Raw genomic sequence first — 15,692 nt, forward strand, 5'->3', positions numbered from 1 at the left:
AGCTATCTGGTAACAGAACTCTGGCAAACAAGCCTTCAATTACCAGCTCCTGACTTGGGGACAATGATCGACTGGCTGTACATCCTCTTCCCCTGTTTCATCTGCAGGGTACTGCAATCCCCACTGGTGATTCTAATCACCTTCAGGGGACAAGTTCTCAGATCCCTTTAACCCTATGATAGACTTGGGGTGAAAGATGTACATAGCATTGCCCTTCCTTTTTCTTAATTGAGTTATCTTTTATTGTGCTAAAATGCACACAAATTAAATTTAGCGTCTTAACATTTCTAAGTGCATGACTCACACTGTCATGCCACCATCCAGATAATACTCTTCCACCTTACAAAACAAAACTATACCCATTACACACTAATTCCCATTCCCACTTCACCCCAGCCTAGTAACACCACCCTACTTCTGTCTCTCTGGTTTTGACTACTCTAAGGAACTCATGCAAGGGAATCATAAGCATTTGTCTCTGTCCCCCTCCTTTCTTCGTACCTTTCCTAACTCCACTAAATGGATTTCAAACATCATTTCTGGGAAAATTATTTTAAAAATTTGGGCTATCTCCTTCTGTCCTTCTTCATTCCATTTATGAGCGTTCCATTTCTTTTTGTGAAAGGAAAACATTATCGGATAATTATCTGATTCTTTCATAGAGGTCTGAGTTTTGAAGGGTAATTAACCACAACAAAGAACTACAGCTGCCAATATCTAAAATCTCAGAAATGGCTGAAAGTTCTTTTCAAAGTCTCCATGAAAGTTTTAAGTTAACTCTTCACTCTCCCTAATTAAAATTATTCCTCAACAAGACAATGTCTTTTAATTCTCTTGTACTGCTTTTTTCTTGGAGGCTGAATCTCTGTATCTCAATAATAATGTTTCTCTAATTTTATTTTCTTTATTCTGAAGGGTGTATATTTCAACTCTGTTTTAGACAAAAAGAGGCCTTATTAAGGACTAGAGTCTGAGAACTGAATCACATTTAACTCTGCTGTTTCTCTAGGAATGTGTTCTAAGTTCCACCCAGTTCCTGAGAAGTGAATTTCTAAAACACAACCCAGTTTATAAACTGGAAACTGTATTAAATGCTTCCCCATGGATTTTCACTAGCAACTCAAAACTCAAAGTTGTTGACCAAATTTATGACACAGGACACACTGAACGATTAAAAATAGCCAAAAACCATGGCAGCCACCACAACCTCCAGATGCCCTGGTGGAATATATGGCTGTCTGGTTATCAGAGAGCTCAATATCCATGAGCCAAAATGCTGATCCTACAGATTCTGTGAATATTCTGTGACTTGATGATCCATCCATCTGACACTTTAAACATTTTTAATTTTTAGAAATTGACAAAATTATGTATGTTTATTGCGTATAACTGATGTTTTGACATATGTATATATTGTGGAATGGCTCAATCAATCAAGTTAATTAATGTATGCTTTTCCTCAGATACTTATCATTTTTTTGTGTGGTGACAAACCCATATGTTTTTTTTTTTTTGATCCTATTTTTGTTTCCTGCTGCATATTGAAGAAACATGTTTAATTAAGACACATAAAGACTTTGAAAACCCTTGGGGGAGGGACTGAAGTTGAAAATGGCTTAAAGCAGGCCAGAAACTATAGAAATAAGACCAGGGCAGAAGGCAACCAGTTAATTGTGTTATTCAACAGGAGCTACTTACAGAGGGTTATCAGAAACCAAAAAAGAACTGCAAAACAGAACAATAAAAAAGAAAGAAAGAAAGAAAAGAAAGAAAAAGATAAAAGACCAGCTCAGTCTTAAAACGCCAACTGGAAGATCACACACATTACCAAAGTCTCTGTGCTGGGAATGTTGATCTACGAGGTCTACACTGAACAGGAAGAGCAAACCGAAATCAAGATCAAGTTACCATAAGGGCAACAGATACGTTGACCAGCAACCGACTTAATACTTCCACAGGATCTCCCACAGCACGTGCACTCTGCTGGGCAGAGTGTGTATCTAATAAGCACAGGTTGGTGAGGTCCTAGCATATAGTCACATGCAGTAAAGTAATGCCAATTCCAAATGCTCTTCTCAGCTCAGTTTCCTGGAAACAGTACTCATAGAGAATGCATGATGGCTATTCTCTGGGGACCACATCAGGGTGGAGAAATCTTGGATCTTGTGCACAGGAAAACATGCTTACCACCTAGAGACTATAAGGTCTATGAGGGGGGAAATTGTTTTTTTCCCTTCCCAGCAAATCACCCTTTCTAGGAAATCAAGTTTCTCCCTATTAGTCTCTTGGATTAATGTTCTCACATTGTGTGTGTTTTTTTCATTCATCCTTTAAAACCAATCCCCAGAAGTTAAAGTGATTCCAGAAAATAAATCAACATGGCGCCCAACAGAGAGGTGGTGGTGTTCCTCTTAAACCTACCCAGGGTGTGTGTGGGGATGGCATGGGGGAGGCTGAGGATCAAGGAGGAAGCTGGCTGATCTGCTAGCCTGGTGTCTCAGGTTCATTGTGGAGGAACAGCAGCTACTCTGCTTGAGAGAGAGAAACGGTCAGATATCAGATGGAGTACTTGGCAGCCCCCAGGGATTGGAACACAGCTCTGCTTGGTCCCTGTCTGGCTGGTAACTTCCTGCCAGGGAAGACTGCCAAGTGGCTTGTGACAGCTGTGCAGTGAACAAGTCTCTGGGGTTCTTTGGTGTGCTGCCATTTCTGACCTGCCTGTCTGCCACTCGTGGGAAGTAGCAGAAAGGTTCAGATGCCGAGGGACCACATTTTCCATCAGCTCTCATCTTTCAGAACTTTGCCTGCCTATCTTGTCCTTCAAGGTGGGAGTCATGGAAGATGGCCTTTGGCTTTTCTGATCAACAGGAACCTATCGATTCTGTGTATGAAGGAGCTCTGTACTTTACTCTGTGTCCAGCCACCGCTGGTTTTCAATGTGACCACATGAACATATTTGTTTACTCTCCTCTTGTTATAGTCATTGATATCTGTCAAGTGTTGCCACTAGGAAAAACCAACTGCCTGAATTAAAGGTAGCATTTTAACCATTTACTTCTTTAGAAAAAGGAATTTGAAAATCTCTTTGTGTGTGTGTGTGTGTGTGTGTGTGTGTGTGTGTGTGTGGTGCTGGGGACTGAACCCAGAGCCTTGTGCATGCCAGGCAAGCACTCTATCAATTGAGCTACATTCCCCAGCCTGGAATTTAAAAGTCTTAAGGCTTACTACTAGAAGGTTTATACTTTAAGGGATTTTAATAAGGGAATACTCTTTTGTATTCTTTCAAAGCAGTTAACTTTTACTTAGTTGCTGATATGTGAATTCAATTTTCCATCAAGAGTTACCTAAAGGTTATCTTAGATTCTTCTCTGAAGGAAAGGTGCAAAGTTAAAAGTAAAATTTCAGACATTACCTTTCAGCATCATTCGTCCAGTGGCTCCTCCAAAAGTATTGAGAAGGCCACTTCTTGCTCCTAAAGATGTGGTTGCCTCCAGGAGAGAACCGGTGACGTACTGAGCTATGGAAGTCCTTTGGAGGGTGGCACGGTACTCACATACGGTGTCTTGGACACATTGCTTTAAGCACAGACCAACGCTAATCCCTCCATGGACTGTCTCGGAGGCTGGAAGCTTTGGTAAGAAATGGAGAAGAGATCCAACTGTATCTTCTGTTTCTTCTCCTCTTCTTACTGCATTGTAGATCTGGGAATAGCACAAAGCACAGGAAGTATTAATCTAGTTTCTTAGAAAAGCAAATTAACCTGTTGACAAAATGCCAAGATGACTTATTAAGAAAGAAGGCCCAGTCGCTGAAAGCGCAAACACTCTTGGGCACTGGACCCATGCATTAACCTGAACATTCTACAGACACCGTCTATTTGGAAAAGCTATGTGTAGTTATGAAATAGGCCATTCAAACAACCCTGCTATCAAACAGAGCACTTAAAGTTGTACCAACCAAAAATACATTCAGCTCAAATTTCTCCCCCTCCACAGGAGAGCAAAGCTCTTCTGCAAAGAGACAGGGCAAACCTTCTTGTCCTTGCCGACTATCCTGCATGACTGTCTCATGCCTATCTGCCTCCACAAAACATTCATGGGGAATCTTTGCTCCATGCTCAAATTGAAGTGAGGACAAGAGAGTCAGGGGGAAAAAGAACCTCTCTATTTCACTCTCAGGCATAATCATCCTTTATCAGCTGAGGACACTCTTTGAATCTTTTTTTTCCCCTTCCTCCTCCCTTACCTCCCACATCCAAAGAGTTGACAGCTCCTGCCTACTCTTTCTGCCCTGTCTCTGTCACTATCATGATTTTATCTCTCTTGATCACTTGAACTCTCCAAGAATGATCTCAAGAGGACTATACTATTGGGACAGATTCCCCATCATGCCCTGGTCCATTCTAATGTAATAACTCAACATGATGAACTGCTCTCTACAAGGCATTGTGTTGAGAGACATAGGGCAGGCATTTCTGTTTCTGTCATCTTGGAGCCTGTGAAGGGCTGCTGGGAACGGGAATTCTAAAAGGCAAACATGTGGAAGACTGTGGTGCAAGGACACTTTTGCTGCCTATGTTCAGTGTCTCTGGAACCAAAGGGAGCACAAAGCTCTTCTTAAAGTGGAAGGTGTTTATACTAGAGATGAAAGTGAATTCAACTCAGGCAAGAGTTATGCTACTGTGTAGAAGGCAAAAAAAAATTACACAGTAACTCCTGGCAGTAAACCAAACAAAACCAGAAGAATCTGGTGAAAGGTAAACTTGTATCCTTGGGAAAAGTGGCATGGTTTGGGCAAGTTCAAAAGCAACCTTCCTGCTAAGGCCACTGGATGCAGAATCCATGTGATGCCATACCCCTCAATGATTTAAACTAATGAAAAATAAATAAAAATAGATTTCAAGAGAGAGAGAGAGCAAGAAAGCGTGAGTGAGAGAGAAAGAGAATGAAAAGTGTCAAGTAGCACCAATTAGCACCTTCTTGCATTTTTTGGGATATGGGGTCTGGCTGTGTTACCCAGGCTGGAGTCAAACTCTTGGGCTCAAGTGATCCTCCCCTCTTAGCCTTCAGAGGAGCTGAAACTATAGGTACATAATCAGAAAAAAGAAAAAAAAAGACAGCGGGTAGGTGCAAAAAGTGGCACATGATTTGGTGCTGCAGGATTTCACAATCTAATTTAAAGGGTAAGGTCAAAATATTATGAGGTTTGATGTTGTTGCAAGAAAGTTTTGGGTTTTTTCAAGTGTTCTGGAGAGCCAGAGTCTTCCAGACAGTGCATGGAACAGCAGGGAGAAATGTAGCATTGGGTGAGCAATCTACACTCCGACAGAAGGTTTACTACCCTGAGTTGTCTTCATCATGCTGCCTTGAGCACCTGCCTTGGTTGACTTGTCAATCATTCATTAAACCAACAGATAGTTATTTGCAGATAGTCACTGCCTCGAGACTGGGTAAATTAGACAGCTTCTCCACTCAAAGAGCTTTCAGTCGTATAAGGGAGACAGAAAGCAAAGAGCTCATGATAGGGTGGCAATGCCACCCTCTTTGGTGGCATCACTGTCCAGGAAAGGGAAGACTCTCACATATCCTCCAGGCCATTCATGTACGCCATGGTGCTATACACTCCAAACTGCACCTTGACCGAGGCCCTCAAGAGGTCCCCTATTGAGCTGTGCTGGGTCCTTTTGAGATCCTCCATTGTACCCAGAACTTCCATAAAATTCAAACCACAGTGACTTTAACCAGATTTCTACTCTAATTTCCTCTGTCTGTGGATATACCCTGGCCACTTGGAGGCAGAGTGTGAATTCAGAGACTTAGTTCTCTGTCATTAAATTTCTAGTGATCAGTATGGCCATGAAGATGGTGTGCTGGGACACAGCCCAGTCTTTGGAGCCAGGTATGTGAGGTTGTGTACCTAGCTCTGCCTTGACCCACTAGAGAGCTAGTCATGAACATGAGCACATAGACTTGAATCTTTTGAGACAGTTTCTTCCTCTGTAAAATGGGGGTAATTATATGACTCCTTAGTGACAATGTGAGATTTACTTGACACACAGCGTGCTTGACCTAGTATCTAGAAGTGGTGCCTGTTACTATTGGGTAAGTCAAAGGACAGAATATGCTATCCCACCCTCAAGGAACTACAGAGCAGAGTCTATGCAATTCAGTGCGATGGGTTATTCCTGTGCTCTCGTGGTGTTGCTGGACAGCATCATCCTAGCCTTATCTGGGTGTGTTGTGAAGGCCAATATGGGGAGACAGCTACACGGCTCAGGGTGTGATTTTTTTTCACTCAGCTCCAAATCATAAAGGCAATCCCCAACACACTAAGGTCCATGCAAGTGCATCAGAAGTAAATTCTCTAGACATTAGGGAAAAGAACTCTCTAGACTAAGGGCTTCAGCAGGGAAATCAGGGTTTGACCTGAGCCTTGGAAAGGAGTGTGGCCCAAACTGGAGCAGGTGGGGGAAGTAACTCACAGCAGAAGCAACAGTGAAGAGGGGGGAAAATGCAAATTGTGTCCTAGAACAGCACATAGAGCAAGGTGTTTAGAGCAGCACGTGATTGGAGGTTATAAGGGCAATGAGAAAGCTCAGAGGAAGTGATAAGACAGAGCCTGGACTGTTAAAGCAAAGAGCTTAACCCATCAGAGGTGGGCGATCCCTGGTGCTTTTTGTTGTTATTTTCACCAGAGGAATGATGCTAGGAGGCTTTGTTCAAAAACCAACGTGCGGGACAGTTCCTGGTTCTAATGGTTTGCCTGTATCCTTCACTGGCCAAGTTGCTCTGCTGGCCCACTGAGCCCTGCCTGCAGTTGTCTGCATTCCACTCTCCGCATCACCCTTCATAGATTCCCCATGTCTCAGTCAGTCCTTAAATATAGTTTTTTTTTAAGATGTTTTACTCAAAATATTAGATTTATAAAGGATTGCATAACCTAAGGACTCCTTGATCACAGAAGCTTGAAAATCAGTGAATATTCTCCCTTTTGTAGATTTATATTTCATAACAGAAGGTTAAAGATAATTGAAATGCTTTGAGTAAAAAAAAAATATTTTATTTTGTTTTACTGGGTGTTTGAATATTTCTCAAGTCGTTGAACCAAGGATTTAGAACACTTAGTCTATAAATGGTTATATCAAATAATTTGTTCTAATCGAATTTTTATTCCCATTTCCTTGACCTTTGTGGAATCCTATAAATAAACAAGTCTCAATCCTTCTTGATGTCTTTCTTCTCATTTCACAGCTCCATTTTCACCTTACTCTGTGTCTCACCCTCTACCTCAGGGCTTCAGGACAGTAATAACGCAATGGAGAAGTACCAACAGGTGCTTAATGTAGGAGGTCACAAATAGATGGCCATGAGCCAGACTTAGCCAATGGACTGGTTTCAACAGACACACGGGGCTTTAAAATCAGGAAAGTTTACATACAGCATTCTGAAGCCTGGAACAGTCTGGCAGCAATGAGCATGCCTACACGGCCTCAAATAACTAGGCTTTCCACTGCAAGATGGAACATGAACTCACCAGTTGGTGCCAGTACCCATGGCTCTCGTGATCACACCTGGCCACTATCTGATTGCCATTGGTACATTTGTTTGGAACCTTTGTCTTAATGAAATTTTGATATGAATGTAGATAAACACACACTAAGCTCCTCTGACGTATTCTCTGTGTCTTCTTGCCTGTGATAATTACAGAGCATATAGCAAGAAAACCATAATCTCTGCTCTCAAAAAATGTTGCAACTTACCACCCAGAAATGACTAATAAATATGTTAATGCTGTTTATATTAAGTTATCATTCCTCATTGCCACCAGCCACTTGTTTCTAGGCCCTCGGACTTGTTTGAAGAAATAGAAGATGAAGGGCTCTAAGAACAGTGGTCTGAGCTGCTACCACCTTGGCTAACACCCCACCTTAAGGAACCAGAAAGAGCTCACAGGTCTCTTCCAAGCTCTGTACAAATATGTCCTGGCCATCCAATTCTGGGTGATCAGAATTCAAGGTGCTAGTTGGGAAAATGCAGAGTTGTACTAGATGCAGTAATGCTCAGAGACCATGTCAAAATCTGGTTAGTCTCTCTTACCTGATCACTCGCTTTTATAAAAGAAGAAATCATGGAAACCCCTCACCCCCACATGGAGTGGGAAGAGAAGGCAGTATAGAACCGTCATCACTACGGTGGCTCTGGAGCACTGCTCTGAGTCCTGGCTCCCTACCTCCTGGCTGTGTGACCTTACTTAGAGAGGTTGCTTTGTCATTCTGTGCCTCAATTTCCTTTCCTCTAATATGGGGGACATAAATGTATCTGGCTCATAAAGTTGTGACTAGAGTTATAAGCTTTGATAAAGATAATGGGATTAGAACAATATCTGGCACTTAGTGAATGCTCATCAAATATTAGTTCTTACAATGATGGAGACAGTGATGATTGTGGTAGGCTCGAAAAACTGTCATTCATTATTTCCCATACTGACTCTGGCTGCCCTTGTGATTTGCTTAACCAAGGGGAATATAGAAAAGGTCACAAACAGAGCCTCAAAAAATACCTGTTCACTGGAGTTCATTCTCTTTTGTTGTTTTGGGGACGATATAACAACTTGCATGTTCAGAAGCCTGAGCTAGCTTGCTGGAAGATGAGAGATCATGGCCCAGTTACTCCTGTCACCTTGGCTGGTAGCCTGCCAACAGCCATCCACACAGTGATGCCACCCTAGCTTTGAGATCCTCTAATTGCCAGTCCAACCACCACCGCAGATGTGTAAGAAAGCCCAGCAGAGATCTGCTGATTCAGACAAGGAGAACCACCCAGTCAACTCAAAAAACCATCGCTAAATAAACGATTGTAGTGAAAATTCACTACAATGATTGATGAAATGAGGATGTGTTGAGCACAACAAGGAGTATTTTAATTACATAACAACCAACTCTACACACTAACCCAACGAGGTTAATTTCATTTTGTAGTTGGGGAAAATTATCTTAGAGAAGTAGAGAAATATAGTCAACCTTACACAGCTAGTAAGAGGCCAAGACAAGAGGTAGGGATGTAGGTCAGTTGTAGAACACTTGCCTACCTGTGCAACTGAGTTCAATGTCAAAAACATGATAGTAACCCAATTCCCTCTCTATATATCACACAAACACAAACACACACATGCAAAGGATAAGCCAAGATTAAAATCCATGTTTCTCCAGCTGTGTAGTCCAGCTTCACCCACTGCACTACACATGGCCACATTCACGGCTTACCAGTGGGATTCAAGATCACATTGTTATTTGGCAAGGAGTTTACACTGATCTTGTTATTGTTTTGATTCATGATCATTCCTTTCATGGTCTCCCTAAATTACTTTTGGAAATAGTCAAGTTATGACTAATGAATGGCCAAATATATTTCCTTTGTATGGAGATTTATAGTTTTAAATTACAAAGTGAAAAAAATATATAAACTTTATCTCACTTGATTAATGTGGTAATAGAAGGTGCTGAAAAGAAGACAAACTACTGCCCTATATGGGCCAATATAATTTTTGAGCTAAAATAAACATATCGCAACATGGCAACCAAGCTTGTTAAACAGCTACGTGTCCATTCATTTACTCAAAAATTCAATTATATTTACTAAGCACAAACACTGTGCCAAGCCCAATTGCTGGAGATCTGACAGTAAGAAAAGCTTCATTTTAGTGGGGAAGACAGGCAGTAAACAGGTAGACCAAATAAGATAATTAAAAATTGCACATTAGGGGCTGGGGTTGTGTCTCAGTGGTAGAGTGCTCACCTAGCGTGGGTGAGGCACTGAGTTCTATCCTCAGCACCACATAAAAAGAAATAAATAAATAAAAAGAAAGGCATTGTGTCTATCTAGAACTAAAAAAATATTTAAAAAGAAAAAAATGCACACTAGAGGCTGAGGGTGTAGAACACTTGCCTAGTAGGCATGTGTGAGGTCCTGGGTTCTGTCCCCAGCACTGAAAAAAAAAACAGACTATTAAATATAATCAAAAGATATTTTGGATGTAGACTATAAAGACCTGCTAAAGTTGTTGGAACTGAAGAAAGAAAAGGAATCCAGGAAGCTAGACTTGCTCACTGTTAAGTTCTAAGAGACTTAAAATGTGTGTATGTAGCAAGGTCAATGTTGTACCAAAGACACTGACTGGCCTCACAGGGCTCCTCGGCTTAACAAGCACTGGGAGCTGTGAATGGATCCTCTTCATGGACTCACATTTCTCACATCATGGCAGGTGCCGTGGGATGACACGTGGAGTGGTTTGAGCAAAATGACCTCAATATGATGGAGTTACTTACTGAGATGCAAACAATGCAGAGACAACGCTAGCAGAGACACTTGAGCAACATGTGAAGTTCCTTGTGACTCAAGAAAGAGGGCTGCCTGGCAGAAACCAGGGCTGGGTCATGGAATTCAGACCCCTTGGCTGAGGGGAGCTGGGGGAGTTGAGATAGAGACACAGCAAAACCTTGAACGCCCTGAAAGGCCCGAAGCAGGCAGACCCTGCAGCCCTTACCCAGAAGGAACCTCCCTTCTCTATGCAGCCAGAAAGGGTTCTGCCTTCACTTGCTAACTGAGGGTACTGTCGAGGGGAATCCATTTATTACTTGCTCTATTTCAAAAGCTGACTTTCTGAGATCAGAGTTGGGGAAGATTATGATATTTCAAGATCTGGTGGCATCTTCTGAAATCTTTTGACAGAAAAAAAAAAGGCTTGTTATTAGGGGTAAATTGACTCCATAATTGCAATAATTGCAACATTCATGGAGTGTTTAAAGTGGAGTAGGCACTGAGTGTTGAGGCATGATTCGTCACCTTGGAGCAGTGCTGTGAAGAGGTCTTACTATATTACCAGCATCTAAAAATAAGGAACTAGGACTTAGTATCAAGACTCTGCAATTCTAAGCCAGTGCTGGTAACTACCAAGTGGAACAACCAGGGAATCTACTATAGATGTAAAAGAAGCACTTTCAAGAGAGGACTAATTGTACTAAGAATCCCTCCATCTCTCTGTGTCTATCTGCTTATTGTCTATCTCCTCCCAGTAGAAGATCAGTTTCATGAGGACTTTTCCGTGTTTCATTGCTGTATCTCCAGTGTCTAGAAGAGTAGCGGGCATTATAACTTCTCAAGAACTATTTCTTAATTGAATGAGTCTCTCTAGGTCTTGAGCAAAAACTTGGCTAGAATCTTCCAGTATTTTGGCAATGAATCCATTTGGGTTAACCTACACCAGAATACAATGTTACCTACACTTGTTGAACATCAGGTGTAGAAATCACAGGAAATGCATCAAATCTTTGCTAAGTATCCAGAACATCTATAGCCAAAGCAGGCTCTAATTGTTACTAATCACATGGGCCGGTTCTGAGAAATTCACTGGTGGTTTAACACGCTTCTATTATTATTTGTTGATTGGCTTAGAATCAAGAGTACTTAATCTGATGTATTATTCACCCTAATTTTTTATGGAAGTGGAAACTTGGAAGGATCATGGGCTTAAAAACAACAACAACAAAAAAAGGAATCCAGGATACAGATTCATGGACAGACTCTCCTATACCAGTTTAATTTAACAAATACTAAGTTACAGTTACAGAGACTGTGATTGATGCATGAAAAAAAAAATGATTTAAAAAAAAGAAGAAAAAGCAGACTCTGCCCTGGCAAGAACCACAGTTGTTGATAACTATGTGATGTTGGGCTAAGGGTAGAAACCCTTCCTCTTCCTCACACCCCCGTGCCTGTCCCAGTGTTCTTACCTCTGACATGAAGGGGCCGGCCAACATTCTCTCTAAGATTCTTAGAGTGATGGCTCTGTGCTCTACACTTCCTCGCCTTCTTAAGTATTAATTAACCCTGATATTGATGAACATTTGATCACCATTATTCTCTAATACAGTTAGGTTCTCCTGTTTCCCTCCCTCTTACCAGTGTTCTTCAATATCAGCTGTCACTTCTCACAAATCTACTTCTAATGGCACCCTTACCTTCTCCATAATGTGTTTTTAAAGGGCCTCGTGCTAGGGAAAACTAACCAACAAACTAATAATCATGATTACTTAAGTCTGTGTTAACTGTGAGTGGACGGGTAGGGGCCCCCCTCCTGGCATGAAGTGTGAGATCTGTGTATCGTGATTTGGAACCCCCTTTACTGATCTCATAGACCCCTCCCCTAACTTCTAGAATCTGGAAGTAGTGTTCTAGAAGGTTGGAGATGCTGGAAGCTTGGTGTCTGGTGTATCTGTGTGTAAACAAAGGCAACGACATAAGAACCATCAACTTTCCTAAGAGTCAAGAAAAACAGTGGGGCTGTTGGCGAGGTGGCAGCTGTGGGGGCCTAGAGACCCAGTGGCAGGGATGGGGAGCAGGGTTTTGGCTGAGGCTGTATTTCCTCTGCTCTTGATTCCACATTCCATTCCAGTGCCTGTGCAGAGAATTCCATTCTACTGAGAGTATTCAGACCAGGCAGGAGACACTGACCAAACAGAACTCCAAAGAGCCAAAAATAAAGGCTTTGCTAGGACCAGGCCAATTAACCAGAGCTAGACCACTGGCTTCTACAGGAAGTAAGCTGAGTCTGTTTTCTCTCTCTCTCTCTCCTCTTTTTTTTTTTTTTTTTTTTTGATACTGGGGGTTGAACCCAGGAGCCACTGAGCTACATCCCCTTTTTATTTTTATTTTGAGACAGGGTCTTGATAAATTGCTGAGGCTGGCCTTGAACCTGTGATCCTCTTGCCTCAGCCTCTAAAGTAGCTAGGATTACATACAGGTGGGTGCCACCTTGTAAAGATTTGGCTGGCACTGAATCTTTGATACTGCAAAAAAACATCTAAGAAGAAGTGTGAGAGGGTGTCCCAGGACAGCTGATGGATTATCTGGGAATCTCACAGTTAACAAATGCCTTTCCACATGACTTTTTCCAGTCCACATTTTACATTTTCATTAAAATTTTGCTTCCTCCATGTAGGTTTCCCTGGGCTCCAACAAGAAATAATCATGATCTTTTCTGTGTACCCTCTACAAAACTCCACAGTGGTATTTCCTGTGAAATATGGCCATCACTGACTACTCCTCTTCTGGGCTATGAGGGCCCACAAGGGTGGGGGCCATGTTTTCATTCAGCACTTGTCCCCAGCACAGAGCACACTGATTAGCACACTGCAGTCAGTGAAGGATGGGTGCCCAGGAGAAATTACTGGAGGCTTAGAGTTGTGCTTCTCAAAGGGAGGGGCATCACCAGAGCAGCAGCATCACCCAGGAACTTTAAAGAAATGCAAGTTTGGGGGGCCCCATCCCAGATCTCCTGAATCAAAAATTCTGGAACCCTACCCTAGCAATTTGTATTTCACCAGCCCTCCAGCTGATACGAACACCTGCTGACATCTGAGAACCACAACCTTGAGCTTAAGGAGAAAAATGCTACCTTTTTATTTCTGTACTTCTCAGATGATACATAGGCACTTGTGCACGTGTCATGTCTCTTCTAGAAAGGGAGCTACCAAGGGCAGGGGCAAGGGCAAGGGCAAGGGCATGTTCATGTCCAAACTCCTAGCTCAGAATCTAGCACAGGGCAGAACTAACAAATGCTACTTGAAGGAAGGGGCACCTCCCAGACGTTTCCCTGGTTGTGAATGTAACAGGCCTTTCTGTAAGAGATGCTTCCAGCTTCATATCTGCCGAGATGAATCACGTCTGAGATACTAATTCTAATGGGAATTACCATACAGATGAATCATGTTGTAATGAGAAAACCTGACTGCCAAGGAAGCCTCTTGGAAAGGAAAAAATCAAATCAGGACAAATGGATTATGCTGTTAGGCTTGTGATGTCAGGCCGTGAATTAGGTCCACAGAAGGGACTTAATGGCCTGAACTACCAGGCTCCTTGCAGCTCTAAGGAGCAATGGGTCAACTAATGAATCACATGGGGACAAAGCCCCTGCAAGACAAAAACAAACTTTCACAAATCCTGTAGCCTACAATCCCTGGCTCAGAGGCTGCATGGCAGTGTTCTTGCTAAGCTGTGCACATGGGGAGTTGTGAGGGCAGAAAATTCCTGACACCCTGCCTCTCTGGACCGCTTTGTGTGCACAAAGTGGAGGGGACCAGGACAATCCACCAGGCTGTTTGCTTCCTGTGCCCCTCTCGATGGTAACCTGAATCTCTGCTCACTTCATCCCAATTTCTAAGCTCCTTCCCTCTACCTGATGGAAAGGACTAGAGTTGTCTTTCTTCAGAGCTCTGAGGGTCTCCTGCCCGGGTCATTGCTTCTGAATCAACACTACATTTCATTCCTGGGCTGCTTCTTCTTCTTCTTTTTTTTTTTTTTAAACTGTGATATTTGTTTTACGATTCTTTGTTCTTTTTAAACGTATAATTGTACACGTTTGTGGGATACAATGTGGAATTTCAACACTTGTATATAATGAGTAATGATCAAATAAAAAGTCATGAGCATTTCTGTCTCCTAACCATTTCTTTGTTTGGAGACCTTGAGCCCCTCCCTTCTAGCTCATCATGAAATATACAACAGGTTATTGTGACTTCACCCTCCTGTGCTATAGCACACTAGAACCTTTGCCTCCTATCTAACGCATTGTGGTACTTGCTCTCCAACCTCCCTTTATTACTCCTCCCTCTACCATTCCTGGCCTCTAGTAATCACAGTCCATTCTCATTTACTTTCAGATCAACTTTTTTAGCTTCCACATATTGAGAAAGAACAGGTGAGATTGTATTTTTGCACCTGGCTTATTTCATTTAACACAATATCCTCCAGTTCTATTCATGTTGCTACAAATGAAAGGATTTTATTCTTCTTTATGCCTGAGCAACATTTTATTGTGTATCTAAACCACATTTCCTCATTCAATGGACATTTCTGTCGGTTCCATTTTTTTGGTCTGTTCTGAATAATGTTGCCATCAACATGAGAGTGCAGTCATCTCCGTAATGTGCTGGATCATAACAAAGATCTATTTTCAGTCTTTTGAAGAACCTCCAAACTGTTTCACACAATGACTACTAATTTACAATAGTGTTTAAGGGTTGCTTTTTTTCCATATCCTCAACAGTGTTTGTTATTTTTTGTTTTTTTGATAATAGTTATTCCAACTAGAGTTAAGTGATATCCCACTGTGGTTTTGATTTGCATTTCCCTGATGGCTAGTGATGTTGAATATTTTTCACAAACTTATGGGCCATTGTAGGTGTTCTTCTGAGAAGTGTCTATTCAGATCATTTTCCCATTTTAAAATTAGATGATGATGATTTTATTTATTTATTTATTCATTTTGCTATTGAGTTTCTCAAGTTCATTTTATTCTGGTCAGAAATCCTTTGTCAGTTTTTTCTCCAGCCTGCAGGTTGTCTCATCCCTCTGTTAATTGTTTCATTTGCTATACAGATGCTTCTGTAATCCCATTTGTCTACTTTTGCTTTTGTTACTTGTGCTTTCTTATCCAAAAGATCACTGCCTATACCTGATGTTTCAAAGTGTTTCTCCTACTTTTTGTAGTATAGTTTCATAGTTTCAGGCCTCACATTTACGTCAGGATGGTCTTCGATCCATGTCGAGTTGGTTTCTGTACATGGTAGGGTGAGGAATGCAATTCCGTTCTTCTGCATCCTGTCTAATTAGCATCATTTATTGAAGAGACTGTGC

General features: G+C 41.8%; 1 protein-coding gene and 1 pseudogene across 2 annotated transcripts in view; one reads left to right on the forward strand and one right to left on the reverse strand.

The window, feature by feature from the left end:
- Plce1 (phospholipase C epsilon 1) overlaps positions 1 to 15,692 on the reverse strand; it is a 284,305-nt gene that overhangs the window by 155,533 nt on the left and 113,080 nt on the right. For both annotated transcript variants that reach the window (XM_078037879.1, XM_013362156.4), the window contains exon 3: positions 3,413 to 3,701. In XM_078037879.1, coding sequence (XP_077894005.1) covers positions 3,413 to 3,701 — 289 coding nt within the window. The remainder of the gene's footprint in view (positions 1 to 3,412; positions 3,702 to 15,692) is intronic.
- On the forward strand, positions 4,096 to 4,870 carry LOC110598938 (large ribosomal subunit protein eL33 pseudogene; annotated as a pseudogene).

The sequence above is a fragment of the Ictidomys tridecemlineatus genome, chromosome 1 (assembly GCF_052094955.1).
Source record: "Ictidomys tridecemlineatus isolate mIctTri1 chromosome 1, mIctTri1.hap1, whole genome shotgun sequence".
NCBI classification, from domain to species: domain Eukaryota; kingdom Metazoa; phylum Chordata; class Mammalia; order Rodentia; family Sciuridae; genus Ictidomys; species Ictidomys tridecemlineatus.